Source organism: Oncorhynchus mykiss, chromosome 30, assembly GCF_013265735.2.
Source record: "Oncorhynchus mykiss isolate Arlee chromosome 30, USDA_OmykA_1.1, whole genome shotgun sequence".
NCBI lineage: Eukaryota > Metazoa > Chordata > Actinopteri > Salmoniformes > Salmonidae > Oncorhynchus > Oncorhynchus mykiss.
The window spans coordinates 25,463,170-25,479,463 of NC_050570.1; the positions used below are offsets into that span (position 1 = coordinate 25,463,170).

The window sequence follows — 16,294 nt, forward strand, 5'->3', positions numbered from 1 at the left end:
ACTCCGTCTCATGCCACCACTAGAGTGAAAGCACCGGCAGCATTCAAAAGTGACCAAAACATCAGCCAGGAAGCATAGGAACTGAGAAGTGGTCTGTGGTCACCACCTGCAGAGCCACTCCTTTATTGGGGGTGTCTTGCTAATTGCCTATAATTTCCACCTGTTCTCTATCCCATTTGCACAACAGCATGTGAAATTTATTGTCAATCAGTGTTGCTTCCTAAGTGGCCAGTTTGATTTCACAAAAGTGTGGTTGACTTGGAGTTACATTGTGTTGTTTAAGTGTTCCCTTTATTTTTTTGAGCAGTGTATATATCCATCCAGTGTGATTTCAGATATTTGTCAAATTGACAAATTAGTCTTTTGTTGATTCCATATAACATTCCAAACTCATTTAGCATGATCTATTAAATTATGACATAACTCTACTAGTTTTATTCATTTGCGTCACTGTCAATGACATACTTTTATTTTGAAGGCTAACTGCAAAGTCTACTATTTTTGACGAATCCTTATCATGGCTAGCTTCACAGATTGGTTGACCACTATTATTCAAATAAGAACTCTTATAAATTAGGGTTATTTTAGATGACACCTAGCTATATAGTTAGCTAGCTAACGATAGCTACTGAAATAGATTGTTTGCATCCATGAGCTAGCTAGCTTTTTTTAATGACCAGAACTGTAGGTGCGTGAGACAACTTTATCAGCATCATAGCAAACGTATCGATGAAATCGGTGTGACATACAAAATACGGGTGATAGTGTAATAACTCGGTAAAACATGTATGAACGCGTTAATTTATTATGTGGCGTGCAGTCATATTCAGGACCTGATTAGTCAACATGCTTATTTGACGTGTATCTTTTTTGACACGCAAAGACCCAAACGGCGTTCCATAGAAATCCTGGTTGAGACTGAAATGACTGAACAAACGAACAACGAAACAGCACAGCAAGTAAGTGAAAGAAATTGATTAGGTTTTACTGGTAATGGGGACATGCGTAAATGCCAACAAAATTACTTTTTGGTCAGTGTGGTGTGTAAGCTTTATTTAACTTGGCAAGTCAGTTAAGAACAAATTCTTATTTACAATGACGGCCTACCCTGGCCAAACCCGGACGACGTTGGGCCAATTGTGCGCCCCCCTATGGGACTCCCAATCACAGCCGGATGTGATACAGCCTCGATTCGAACCAGGGACTGTAGTGACGCCTCTTGCGCTGAGATGCAGTGCCTTAGACCGCTGCGTCCGTGTGACTTAATGTGACTTAAATATTTAACTGCACTAGAATGCTTAAAAGACCGCTAAAATGTTAAATAAATCGGTTTTCGGTATAGGGTTATTTGGCAAGGAAAATATCTGATATCGGTATTGGCCAAAATTATAATAATATCGGTGCATCCCTAGTATTTTTATTGATCTAATAAATCCAACTGTCCATCCATTTACCCACCATCTTGGATCCGGAGGAGAAGCAGGCAATCTGGGAGAAGAGTTGAGTCTTCAGGGTCTCATACTGGTCAGAAGGGATATCAGACCAGTAGCGGGATATCTTAGTGTGGAGGGCACTAGCCCCAAAGTACTGGATTTCAGGAACCTAGGAAGAGAGAGAGGGTTATGTATAGGTGTGTACATTTGCGTGTGTGCGAGCGCATGTGGGCATTTCATACCTTGTCAGGGCTGAGCAGAGCCCAGCAGAACTGCCAGGCCTGAGGGGAGACCTGAGCCTGCATCAACCACTTCTGGGCCAGGTTCTTATTCTCAATGTTAGGGTCATAGTACAACTGGTGGAGCCCCTATAGATAGAGAGAGAGAGATAGAGATGGGAGGGAGAGTCAGTATAATTCTTGCAATGCAATTATATGTCATTTAGAACAGGAATGTTGTTTCTAGACTCTTGTATGACTGACTACTGTTAAAGAACACCATCAATAGAGACAGTCAGTATCAAGAGGCTCTCCAGTGCTGGTGTGTAGATCAACCCTAGCGCCCTGACCAAGAGCTAGTGTGGTGGGTGGCTGGTTGACACATTGTCTAATGGAAAGACATGTCTGTGCAGGGTCCCTTTGTTTCCTTTTGAAATCACCTCCTAGAGTGGAAACAACAGCTCCCTGGGCACCCAGTGTGGCAGCCACCACGCACCTCCCCATAATACACTGCTCAAAAAAATAAAGGGAACACTTAAACAACACAATGTAACTCCAAGTAAATCACACTTCTGTGAAATCAAACTGTCCACTTAGGAAGCAACACTGATTGACAAATTTCCCATGCTGTTGTGCAAATGGAATAGACAACAGGTGGAAATTATAGGCATTTAGCAAGACACCCCCAATAAAGGAGTGGTTCTGCAGGTGGTGACCACAGACCACTTCTCAGTTCCTATGCTTCCTGGCTGATGTTTTGGTCACTTTTGAATGCTGGCGGTGCTTTCACTCTAGTGGTAGCATGAGACGGAGTCTACAACCCATACAAGTGGCTCAGGTAGTGCAGCTCATCCAGGATGGCACATCAATGTGAGCTGTGGCAAGAAGGTTTGCTGTGTCTGTCAGCGTAGTGTCCAGAGCATGGAGGCGCTACCAGGGGACAGGCCAGTACATCAAGAGACGTGGAGGAGGCCGTAGGAAGGCAACAACCCAGCAGCAGGACCGCTACCTCCGCCTTTCTGCAAGGAGGAGCAGGAGGAGCACTGCCAGAGCCCTGCAAAATTACCTCCAGGAGGCCACAAATGTGCATGTGTCTGCTCAAATGGTCAGAAACAGACTCCATGAGGGTGGTATGAGGGCCCGACGTCCACAGGTGGGGGTTGTGCTTAGAGCCCAACACCGTGCAGGACGTTTGGCATTTGCCAGAGAACACCAAGATTGGCAAATTTGCCACTGGCGCCGTGTGCTCTTCACATATGAAAGCAGGTTCACACTGAGCACGTGACAGACGTGACAGAGTCTGGAGACGCAGTGGAGAACGTTCTGCTGCCTGCAACATCCTCCAGCATGACCGGTTTGGCGGTGGGTCAGTCATGGTGTGGGGTGGCATTTCTTTGGGGGGGCCGCACAGCCCTCCATGTTCCTCCTAATGCAAGACGATGCTACACCTCATGTGGCTGGAGTGTCAGCAGTTCCTGCAAGAGGAAGGCATTGATGCTATGGACTGGCCCGCCCGTTCCCCAGACCTGAATCCAATTGAGCACATCTGGGACATCATGTCTCACTCCATCTACCAACGCTACGTTGCACCACAGACTGTCCAGGAGTTGGCGGATGCTTTAGTCCAGGTCTGGGAGGAGATCCCTCAGGAGACAATCCGCCACCTCATCAGGAGCATGCCCAGGCGTTGTAGGGAGGTCATACAGGCACGTGGAGGCCACACACACTACTGAGCATCATTTTGACTTGTTTTAAGGACATTACATCAAATTTGGATCAGCCTGAAGTGTGGTTTTCCACTTTAATTTTTAGTGTGACTCCAAATCCAGACCTCCATGGGTTGCTAAATTTGATTTCCATTGATCATTTTTGTGTGATTTTGTTGTCAGCACATTCAACTATGTAAAGAAAAAAGTATTTAATAAGAATATTTAATTCATTCAGATCTAGGATGTGTTATTTTAGTGTTCCCTTTATTTTTTTGAGCAGTGTATGTATATGTTTGTGTATATGTATGCATGTGTGTCTTTCGAAGGGTGCAATTGACCAATAAAGTGATTTTTACTGAGGAGTGGTGTCTTTACTGAAGTGTCTTTACTGAAATGTCTCCCTCCAAGAAAATGATTTCCCAGAGTTCAAACCAGGTCATTACCTCTGTCCACCGTGTGATCGAAGGAGACTTCTCTTCCCCGAGACACACTCCAGACTGAGCAAAACCTGGGGTGTGAGACCCATCTCACTACAGTCAGCCAAATGCAAATCAACTAACAGCTCAATTGTTTCATTAACCACCAGAGATCAGATATCCTTTCTGTTCAGGGCAACTAGTGAAACTGCTGTGGCTGTAATGTGCCAGCCTACTGCTGAGCTGAACAACCTCCCTACCTGCAGCTGTGGACCAGGTTGGAGCACCTGGTATTGTATTTTGTATTTATTAAGGATCCCCATAAGCAGATCCTCTTCCTGGGGTCCAGTAACATTACCCCAAAATACACCAAGTTGTATCAAGTTGGCTGGATGTCCTTTGGGTGGTGGACCATTTTTGATACACACGGGAAACTGTTGAGTGAGATGAGTTTTATCATCATAACAGTGTTGTGCTTTTAAGTGTTTGATGTGAGTTTTGATTTAATTTGCATTGACGTCAGAGTGGTTAGAGCAGGCCTGGGCAATTATTTTCCATGGGGGGCCACATTAGAATATATATTTGACATCACAGGCCAGAATCATATTACAGGATTATATCGACTGTAAATCACATCCAGATATGCTACTTCTTTTACTTTAACATGCACAGAAATAAACCACATCCATGTTCTCTTTTTGGTAGGTATTTTCATTATTAAACATGCAATGAACTACACAGAGGGAAAAGTACAGAAATCTTAACAGGCACGCACAAAAAAAACAAGAAAGAGAGGGCTCAACATAACATTTAAACTACTCAATCAGTGTGAGGAGTGAAGTCTCTGATTGGCATTGTCTAGAGCAGTGAAGTCAGGTATAGTTTCTGACATCGCTATGTGCAGGATTGCTGAGAGGTGAGAGTCAGTAAGAGATTATCTGTATCTTGACTTGTTATATTTCATCACTGAAAATGTCTGTTCACATACATAGGTTGACCCAAACAGTACAAACATCTTCTGAGCATGACTCCTAACCTTTGGAAAGTTTTGTTAATCGAGAGATGCATAGAACCTCAGTGACATTGTTTTGAATAGTTCTCAAATCACTGCATCAGACTGAAGATCGATAAGCTCAAGTTGCAGGTCAGTGGGAGCGTTGTCCACATTGAAGGTGAAAGTGTCATTTCCCAACACTTTGAAATACTCAAACCGACGAGAAAACTCACCGTTCAAAGCACGCAGCAGCGATGTATACTTCTCCTACTGGTCATCTGATAGGGAACAGACTAGTAGCGTCGGAAGGTGGGTGAGATTGTTGGCTTCTACTTGGCAAGTCAAGGAGTAATTTTCCCTTGAAGGCTTTGACAAGGCTGTACATCTGATGTGCAAAAAGGCCCCTCCCTTGCAGTTGGTAATTCAGTTCAATCATTAGGGCCATGATGTCCACGGTGAAGGCAAGATCAGACAACCATTCTTTATCTTGCAGTTGAGGGAAATCCACATATTTTCCTTTGATTTGCAAAAACTCAGCCATCTCTGACTTCAGGCCCCACACCCTTTTAAGCACCTTCCCCAAACTCAGCCATCTCACGTTTGTGTGGTAGGGGAGATCTGCATGATCTGAATGTCTCGTCTAACAGTGAGACAAACTGCCGGTGGTTAAAAGATTTTGCTCTTATGAAGAAGTTTACCACTTTAGTGACTGTATCCACAACATGGCTCATTTTCAGAACACTTCTTGATGAATAATGCAATGCAGAAAAATTATTTTGTGGTATCCAATTACTAGTTACAGTCGTCTCATCGCTGCAACTCCCGTACGGCCTCATGAGAGGCTAAGGTTGAGAGCTGTGCGTCCTCCAAAACACAACCCAACCAAGCCGCATTGCTTCTTGACACAATGCCCGCTTAACCCGGAAGCCAGCCACAACGTGTCGGAAGAAACACTATACACCTGGCGAACATTCCACTCTTGCTGGAACACCCTACAAATCAGTTTCCTTTCTTGTAAATATTTGAAAAACAATTTTTTGCGCAATTTCTAGCTAGCTACCATTTGTAACTGTGACGTGTGTGTGTGTGTGTGTGTGTGTGTCAGCCTGTCAGTCACGGTCTGTCCTCTTGCAGTTGCTATTTATACGTACCTTCAAAATAAATCTCCCCCAAGCGGTGGGAGTCAAATTATTACACAAAGGCGAGTATTCATTGGGCTTTTCATTTGAATAACAAATACATTTTTCATAACTTTACTATGGTAAATTCTTTGTGATCGGAGCCTGATTCCGCGGGCCATATTGAATTAGGTCATGGGCAGCATACGGCTCCCAGGCCAGCCTTTGCGCAGGCCTGCGTTAGAGGGACAAAAGAGCGCTGAGCACCAGGCCATTAGAGACCTGATGGTTGCTCGATAGTTGGGTACTATCGACTCATGTCCAGACTACATAAAAGGAGATTACCATGACAACTGTCACATGGACTTTTACTGCTGTCATGACTCATGACTGCTGTTTTGGCATTAATGCGGTCACCATTGCGGGATCAGAGACTGTAGCATCTGCAAGGACCTCTAGAAGCATCGGTCCTGTCCCATTTTCCACAGGCAGGGGAGACTTCCCTGGTAAGAGGCCCTGGTGAAGCACTGGCCAGTCAGTCAAAGAGTGCTGACAGGGCGGTGATACTCTCACCATATCGGGATGACATCCAGCCTGAGGTGTAGAAAAGGAGAAGATAGGTGGACGTACTGGTTTCTCCAGCAAATTGTGCAACACAGATTTATTTGCTTAGGGTAGACAGCTCGGTCCAATTGTCTTCCGTAAGTAGGCAGTTGTTGCATTGAATAGCCGGTCAGTCCACAGTGTCCCAGAAAATAGTATAGTAAGAGAGACAGCACCCGCTATTTTCTGAGTAATAAAATAGACAGATTAATGTTTATCAGCCCATCACATGCAGGTTGTCTGTTAACCACAGTTTTATCCTAGTAGTTTGCCTTCCATTGGGTACTCCCTCTGGGGAGTAGTATGCAAATATTGCGCAGGTGTAACCGGCCACATAGTAAATCTGCTCCTAACTCTGGTACTGTGAGGGTGCAGATAAACATATAGGCTATGTAGGAGGTTCAGTAAACTGTGTTGTCTATCCTTGACTGAGACCTGAAGACTCATGGTAGCTCCCAGATCTAGCGACTAAGCTTTAGCTCAGCAGGCTAATATGCATGAGTCACACAGCAGATCTGAGTTTGGTATCCATTGAAGCTACTATAAATGCACCGTCTGTGTTCTGTTTTCACTTCTGTACTCGTAGGGGACAGAGAGGCATGCTCAGAGACTCTTCTTGAAGGACAGGATACTGACTGAACATCATTATTGATTAGATCCATATCCTCTTATATCATAACTGTTCATATTAATATTCATGATGTGAAATGTAGATTAAACTAGCAGAGGAAGTAGGAGATTTGATGAATGAAGCGGGGGCAGTGTGTGTGTGTGTGTGTGCGTGCGTGCGCGCATGTGTGTGTAGGGTCGTTTGTAGGGCCGTGGGTGGTTGTTGACTGTCTACGCAGAGATATAAAAACAAATACTAATCCCATGTTAACAATTTAGACAGAAAACAACAACAGTTCACACTCTCGTCAGCAACAATAAAACAACCTGTCATCACACACACACACACACACTGAATGATCATTATGTGGTTGCCATTGAGAAGATTGATGACAGATATGAGATAAGGTACTAGCCCCAGGCACTAAAATAAGAAACAATCGATAAGGGAAAGATAACTGATGCCATGCCTTATTCTGTCAACTGGAAGTGCTCTACCTCTCATATCAGTCATGTCTGAAATAGCCTCGAGTCTCTCCAGTGTTTCCCACAAGTACATAGAGCAGTCAACCAAATAGAAAAAGCAGTAGTGGAAAAAGTACCCAATTTTCATACTTGAGTAAAAGTAAAGATACTTTGACCTAAGTCATCTAAGTTAAGTCACCTAGTAAAATACTACTTGAGTAAAAGTCTAAAAGTATATGGTTTTAAAATGTTAAGTATCAAAAGTATTTAAAAAAGTCTTATGCATATTAAGCAAACCAGACAATTTTATTTGTATTTTTTTTATGTATTTATTTATTTACGGATAGCCAGGGGCACAGTTCAACACTCAGACATTTACAAATGTTTAGTGAGTCTGCCAGATCAGAGGCAGTAGGGATGACAAGGGATGTTCTCTTGATAATTGTGTGAATTAGAACATTTTCCTGTCCTAATTAGCATTCAAAATGTAACGAGTACTTTTGGGTGTTAGGGAAAATGTAAGGAGTAAAACGTACATTATTGTCTTTAGAAATGGAGTGGAGTAGAAGTAAAAGTAGTCAAAAATATAAAAAGTACAGGTACCCCAAAAAACAACCTAAGTAGTACTTTCAAGTATTTTTACTTTACACCACTGAGAAAAAAATAGCCAGATCCCAAGGGTTCAACATTTTTTGCTGAAGATCTCAATTTTGGGGGGGTCAATACAGTTACATATAGGGTTGTCAAGATACCAACATTTTACTAACGATACGATACCAGGCCAGGTATTGCGATACTACGGGGGAGTGGCCTAGCATCCTGTTTGCCCCCCCCCCGACACTTTTTCACATTAAACGTTATGCGCATGTTCTACACAAAAAAAACTGTCACTGATTTTCACATTTCGACTCAACACATTGAATTTACCTTCACACTGTTCACTATAATAGAATACTACATAGTATGCCATATTTGCTTATATTTGCAAAGGCCTACCTGTGATTTGGAATGAATAGGAGGAATGAATATACATGGATAATGATTGGCATGTCACTGTTGCAATAAGGGGAAAACAGTATAAAACCTTTACTCTTCAGTTCTAACACACACAAACACCACTCTCCCACGGTCTCCCTCTATCACAAACACACACCACTCTCTCCAACAAACACACACACTGCTCAACGTTCAAAACATGAGGCAGCAAACAGAACGTAAGAAGCACCAGAAAGAGAGATTTTTTATATAGTTTAGGCTTACATTAGGCCTATATGAATCCTACCTTTAAAAGAATATCAGCAGACATTTCCTTTCTTCCAGTGCCAATCACATTTCCCTAGTCCTACTGTCAAGTTACTAGATTGTTAGCTAGATGGGTAACATGACTGAACAACCTAGTTTGTTATCAAACCATAATTATCGGCCGGGGATTAGTTTAAAAACAGCCAGCGACATGGTTTGTGAAATTATATCAAATCCACAGGAAGAAAAAAGGTAGCTTGTATAGTTCAGATTTTTTGTAACCATTTGAGGTAGAGACAAACCGTTTTCTGTAAAGGTGCATGGATGCCTGCCTGTCGTGAAGCTGTCTTTCCTCTCGGGCAATGCTGCGTGACAGTGAACTTGCAAAGCCTACTGGCCTGTGCACTTGTTATGCCAGGGATGAAATTATATTAAGGCTGACTTCATTTAGTCGACTGTTTGGTCAATAGGCTGTTGGTCCACCTGTGGTAAATTCAATTGATTGGACATGATTTGGAAAGGCACACACCTGTCTATGTAAGGTCCCACAGTTGACAGAGCATGTCAGAGCAAAAGCCAAGCCATGAGGTCGAAGGAATTGTCTGTAGAGCTCCGAGACAGGATTGTGTTGAGGCATAGGTCTGGGGAAGGCTACCAAAAAATGTATGCAGCATTGAAGGTCCCCAAGAACACAGTGGACTACATCATTCTTAAATGGAAGAAGTTTGGAACCACCAAGACTCTTCCTAGAGCTGGCCGCCCAGTCAAACTGAGCAATCGGGGGAGAAGGGCCTTGGTCAGGGAGGTGACCAAGAACCCGAAGGTCACTCTGACAGAGCTCCTCTGTGGAGATGGTTGTGATTCTGGAAGGTCCTCCCATCTCTGCAGCACTCCACCAATCAGACCTTTATGGTAGAGTGGCCAGACAGATGCCACTCATCAGTAAAAACGGCACATAACAGCCCACTTGGAGTTTGCCAAAAAAGCACCTAAAGGACTCACAGACCATGAGAAGCTAGATTCTCTGGTCTGATTAAACCAAAATGTAACTCTTTGGCCTTAATGCCAAGCATCACGTCTGGAGGAAACCAGGCACCGCTCATCACCTGGCCAATACCATCCCTACGGTGAAGCATGGTGGTGGCAGCATCATGCCTTGGGGATGTTTTTCAGCGGCAGGGACTGGGAGACTAGTCAGGATGGATGAACGGAACAAAGTACAGAGAGATCCTTGATGAAAACCTGCTCCAGAGCGCTCAGGACCTCCAGACTGGGGGGCGAAGGTTCACAACACAGGAGTGGCTTCTGGTCAAGTCTCTGAATGTCCTTGAGTGCCCCAGACAGAACTGAAAATTCACAAGCATCATGGTCTCTCCCTCCACCACGTAAAGAAATTAGACTGCAACCAACCACAGCGCACAAATTGTACCAGGAGGCAGGACAGAATGCAGACTACGTTTCCTGGTCATCACTCACTTTGTGACTGACAGGACCCTGTCCTATCAATAGATCACTAGAAGACGCATATTGTTCATTCCTCGCTCTCCTCTACACAACGACTCCTTTTAGTTTCATATTCCACCACCCTCCTCGCCTGTCGCCGGCTGGAGTGCTCTTATATATAAAAATATATTTTACAATAACAACAGGTGCCCAGATGTACACACAGTCAGGAGGACAAAGGGATTGTGCTAGGAAAATACAGTTAGGAAAAAGGCTATTGTACTGCTGGTACCAAGACAGAGCCAGGGACCAACCTCTCCATGACACGGACGCTGCTTAACCACTTACGGGAAGCACAATTTAGCTTTAGGACACTAAAGAGATGTTTGCATGTGCGTTGAACTCGGCTAATAGAGTTACGTACTGGGGGACAAGGTATATACCTGAACAGCTCTCCCTCCGGGACAATGCCTTCGCTTTCACCTTTCTATTCATCCCTATTCAGAGCAGATAAAGGAGAGGAGACAATGAGAGGATGGTGAGGAGACAAATATAGGAAGCTACAACAATTATTGACACTAGCTTTAAAATAGTGTGAAACAGACAAAACCAATGATAAGGGGCCACCAGCATCTATTTAAACACACCTTTCTTCCTCTCCCTCCCTCATCATCTGTGTGCTATCAGGGAAAAGCCATTTCCCCTGCACTTCCCATCCTCCCTCCTTTACCGTCAGTGTCACAGACACTACAACCCCACCCCCCCTCTGTCCTCCAGCTCATCACGTCATCTCTGCTTCTATGCAGCAACAGCTTTTTCTCTCTGTCTCACCCATCCCCATCTCCCCTCCACCATCCCCCCTCTCCTCTGGTGCTGGTCACTGGCTAAGCTTGGGCAGTATTCAGAATGTCATACCTTCATACTGACCTTGAAACATTCGGTAATACCGGCATAGAACATAAGGAGCGCTATTTTCCATCCCCACTGAGCATCTGAGATCCGAAGGTTAGCAATTCTAATAATTAATAGTTAGGTCTCTCACTGAAACTACAGTATTTGCAGGACAGACATCCCAACTCATAGTTATACAAGTAACTCAAAATGCTGCTCACAGTTTCCTGCACAAACAAAAATTACACAGCAAGTCTCTTGATCCAGGAGGGAATTCTCTCCTGTTACCAAGCGAAGCTTGATTTTGCAAGAATCTAAGCACTTAGCTAGATTAGGGCGGAGCGATATGGACTCCATATCACGGAATAAAAATAAGTTCTACATTTGCTTTAGGAGTAGTGCGTGACCCTAGGGTGGCAAGACATACATTGTAAGTGATTTCAATGGGTCTTTCTCCATTCTGATTGAAGATTAATTAAACAGCATAAAAAAAAGTCTCAAAATCAGTCTTATGTAGCAAATTTGAAGTTTTTTTTTTTTTTTTTTTTACATTAGATAAAAGTAGAGGCTCAGAGACACAAAATTGAATATTATACACTACTACAGTTGAGGAACAATGGGAAAGTAATTTTGCTTAGAATGTTGATAAACTTGTAAACTCACTTTTGAGAAAATGACCTATGAATGTTTTGGTACTAATATTGGAGAGACCTTTGTCTACACCCATTTAGCATCGTTCACACCCTCTTAAGCCACAACCATCTCTTTAAGGGTTGACCCGAAACGTACTAACAGCAGTCAAGCACCCAAGCTAACTTGCTAGCTACTTCCAGAATAGAGGTTGACCGATTAATCGGAATGGCCGATGAATTAGGGCCGATTTCAAGTTTTCATAACAATCGGAAATCGGAATTTTGGGGCGCCAATTTGCGATTTAAAAAAAAAAATATATATATATATATACACTTTTTATACCTTTATTTAACTAGGCAAGTCAGTTAAGAACACATTCTTATTTTCAATGACGGCCTAGGAACGGTGGGTTAACTGCCTTGTTCAGGGGCAGAACGACAGAACGACATTCAACGCATCTTATAAAAAACAATCAATCATAATCACTAGTTATAACTACTAATCCAGTTTAGCCGGCAATATTAACCAGGTGAAATTGTGTCATTTCTCTTGCGTTCATTGCACGCAGAGTCAGGGTATATGCAACAGTTTGGGCTGCCTGGCTCATTGCGAACTAATTTGCCAGAATTTTACGTAATTATGACATAACATTGAAGGTTGTGCAATGTAACAAGAATATTTAGACTTAGGGATGCCACCCATTAGATAAAATACCAAACGGTTCCGTATTCCACTGAAATAATAAACGTTTTGTTTTTGAAATGATAGTTTCTGGATTCGACCATATTAATGACCAAAGGCTTCGTATTTCTGTGTGTTATTATGTTACAATTAAGTCTGATTTGATAGAGCAGTCTGACTGAGCAGCAGCAGGTCCGTAAACATTCATTCAAACAGCACTTTCGTGCGTTTTGCCAGCAGCTCTTCGCAAGCACAGCACTGTTTATGACTTCAAGCGTATCAGCCTAATGGCTGGTGTAACCAATGTGAAATGGCTAGCTAGTTAGCTGGGTGTGCGCTAATATTGTTTCAAACGTCACTCACTTTTAGATTTGGAGTAGTTATTCCCCTTGCGCTGCAAGGGCCGTGGCTTTTGTGGAGCGATGGGTAACGATGCTTCGAGTGTGGCTGTTGTCGATGTGTTCCTGGTTCGAGCCCAGATAGGGGAAAGGAGGGGGACGGAAGCTATACTGTTACACTGGCAATACTATGGTGCCTATAAGAACATCCAATAGTCAAAGGTATATGAAATACAAATGGTATAGAGAGAAATAGTCCTATAAATACTATATTAACTACAACCTAAAACCTCTTAGCTTGGAATATTGAAGTCTCGTGTTAAAAGGAACCACCAGCTTTCATATGTTCTCATGTTCGGAGCAAGGAACTTAAACGTTCGCTTTTTTACATGGCACATATTGCACTTTTACTTTCTTCTCCAACACTTTGTTTTTACATTATTTAAATCAAATTGAACAGGTTTCATTATTTATTTAATTGATGTATTATATTAGGTTAAAATAAGTGTTCATTCAGTATTGTTGTAATTGTCATTATTACAAATAAATTAAAATAAAAAATAAATAAAAACGGCCGATTAATCGGTATCGGCTTTTTTGGTCCTCCAATAATTGGTATCGGCGTTGAATAATCATAATCAGTCAACCTCTATTCCAGACATCTAAGTGAGAGAGAACAGCTCACTGATTACTACTCGTCCTAGCAGAGCTGGTTAGGCTGTTATGTTATCCAGAGCGTTGGTGATTGCAACTGTGCTGTCAGATTGTCTGTTCGTAAATTCAGAGCGTTTTGCATTCAGAGCGCACAGCGGACGCCCTGGCCGATGAGTTCACTGACACAAGCCATATTCAACAGGTGTTGAGAGTTCATAAATTCATCATTTATTCTGAGCTCTCTGGCACACTCAAAAGAGAGTGCCCTGAAATCGGAGGAAACGGCCAGACTGAATTTCCGAATGCACCCGAAATGGTTCCATAGTAGACTCTTTTGTTAAGACATGTAGCTAGCTAGATAAACAATGAACCATAATCACAACGTTACTACCCTGCATAAATCTGCAGGTAGCTAACCAACTAGGTTCAATGTTAGCTAACTAACATTAGGCTATAGCTAGCCAAGTAAATGGTTCTTTGTCAACAATAGAAACATGTAATATCTGATAATGTAGCTAGAGAGGATTACCTAGGCATACTGACCAGCTCAAATAGACAGAAGCATGCTATATGGCAGACCAATCCAAACTCATGTCGGCATTTCCAGCCCACTCGTTATCTCAGCCAACCGCTAGAGGGAAGGTTGCTGTATTTTTCTGTGGCTAACCCAACTAGGCTCGTAATTTAACAATTATATTCGTATTTACAGATGGCATACAAGTTTGTTATTAAAGGCACGTGAAAGTTCAAATGTTCGAGAAAGCATTTCTCCCCAAAAAACGCGCTTTGATAAAAACATTTTTTACGTTCAAACGGCTATCCTGTGAAATCGTGACCTGCGACATACGCCTAGTTCCTGAAATGGGGCACCGTTGTTATAATTTCGATTTGACTTCCGATTTAGCTCAAAACACTTGGAATAATAGAAATAGAATGATTATTCTAATTCATAGTTCAAATATAATAGTGGGCACTTTGAATACAGTGTTGCTTGACATGACAATGGATGAAAATGCCAGGGAGGAGTTATTGTAACAGGGTTGGAACCAAAATGTTGTTTCCTGTGGGACACTAATCTTTGACTACATTGAATGTTCTCTCTTAGCTACTTCATGTAGCTAACATATTCACGATTTGCATATTCCTCTGATTTAGAAGATACTGTTACACAAACATGCTGATTTAGCTCTACACCATCACTGGTATTAGCTGCCTGAATAGCTAATTAGCTAGCCAGCGATAACAAGATTTAGGACCAACTTGTAAAGAAAAGACTATCGGTTTGCAGATGTAAGAAACAAACTAACAGTGTTCAGTTGCACTTCTTCACTCTGATTCACAAACGAGCATTCTATCAGCAGACAGCGCTCTGACTGTAGCTACATTTCTCCTGTACTTTTCTCAGTGGAGCCAACTCTTCTCTGGTAACAAGATTAACTTCCAGCAAAAAATTGGGAAATTGCGACATTCTTTCTATGATAAACATTTGAAATTTGACTGCCATATATCACTTTTGCAAAAAATACCTTGCCTTTTCATTATAAGCTCATTTACTTGTGTGGCTGATGGCCAAATAGTGTTTGGGTTTTCCCCTCATCAATCTATACACAATGCCGCATAAGGAAAAAGCAAAAACAAGTTTTTAGAAATGAAAAATGAAATTAAGAATCATATTTACATAAGTATTCAGACCCTTTACTCAGTACTTCGAGATAAATCCAAATAGTTCAATATTGGTTTCATCAGACCTGAGAATCTTGTTACTCATAGTCAGAGTCCTTTAGGTGCCTTTTGGAAAACTCCAAGCGGGCTGTCATGTGCCTTTTACTGAGGAATGGCTTCCGTCTGGCCATTCTACCATAAAGGTCTGATTGGTGGAGCGCTGCAGAGATGGGAGAACCTTCCAGACGGACAACCATCTCCACAGAGGAGCTCTGTCAGAGTGACCATCAGGTTCTTGGTCACCTCCCTGACCAAGGCCCTTCTCCCACGATTTCTCAGTTTGGCTGGGTGCCCAGCTCTAGTAAGAGTCTTGGTGGTTCCAAACTTCTTCCATTTAAGAATGATGGAGGCCACTGTGTTCTTGGGGAACTTCAATGCTGCAGACATTTTTTGGTAGCCTTCCCCAGACCTGTCCATCGACCCAATACTGTCTCGGAACTCTACAGACAATTCCTTCGACCTCATTGCTTGGTTTTTGCTCTGACATGCACTGTCAATTACGGGACCTAATATAGACAGGCGTGTGCCTTTCAAAATCATGTCCAATTAATTGCATTTAACACAGGTGGACTCCAATCAAGTTGTAAAAACATCTCAAGAATGATCAATGGAAACAGGATGCACGTGAGCTCAATTTCGAGTCTCATAGCAAAGGGTCTGAATACTTATGTAAATAAGGCATCTGTTTTTATTTTTAATACATTTGACAATTTCTAAAAACCTGTTTCACTTTGTCAGTATGGGGTATTGTGTGTACATTGATTAAGATTTAAAAATATATTTAATCCATTTTAGAGTAAGGCTGTAATGTAACCAAATGTGGGAAAAGTTGAGGGGTCTGAATACTTTCCGAATGCACTAACAGCAAAAAACATGCAGGTGATATTGTGCAAAAAGCGTATTTTTTTATGGTCTGCTTTTTGAAAATGCTGATTTCTCAAATCTAACGCCACCCTTGCGCACACATGCACACCTTAGAAGACAGATGGAGAAAGTTGGCTGGTGGCTATAATGACCTCCAGTATCAGAATAGTCTGCATATTTCTCTTTCCCCCTCCGCCCCCCTCTGACAACTCTTAGCCCAGCCGACTAGTCATTAGCTGAGACTTTCACTGCACAGCAGTT

At 42.4% G+C, this 16,294-nt stretch overlaps 1 protein-coding gene across 5 annotated transcripts in view; it reads right to left on the reverse strand.

The window, feature by feature from the left end:
* LOC110521606 (importin-13) overlaps positions 1 to 16,294 on the reverse strand; it is a 54,774-nt gene that overhangs the window by 34,082 nt on the left and 4,398 nt on the right. For all 5 annotated transcript variants that reach the window (XR_005040861.1, XM_036968624.1, XM_036968623.1 and 2 more), the window contains 2 exons: positions 1,676 to 1,801; positions 1,459 to 1,602 (listed from right to left, as the gene is read on the reverse strand). Coding sequence is in view for 4 of the 5 variants with exons in the window: in XM_036968624.1 (XP_036824519.1) it covers positions 1,459 to 1,602; positions 1,676 to 1,801 (270 nt within the window). In the remaining variant the exon portion in view is untranslated. The remainder of the gene's footprint in view (positions 1 to 1,458; positions 1,603 to 1,675; positions 1,802 to 16,294) is intronic.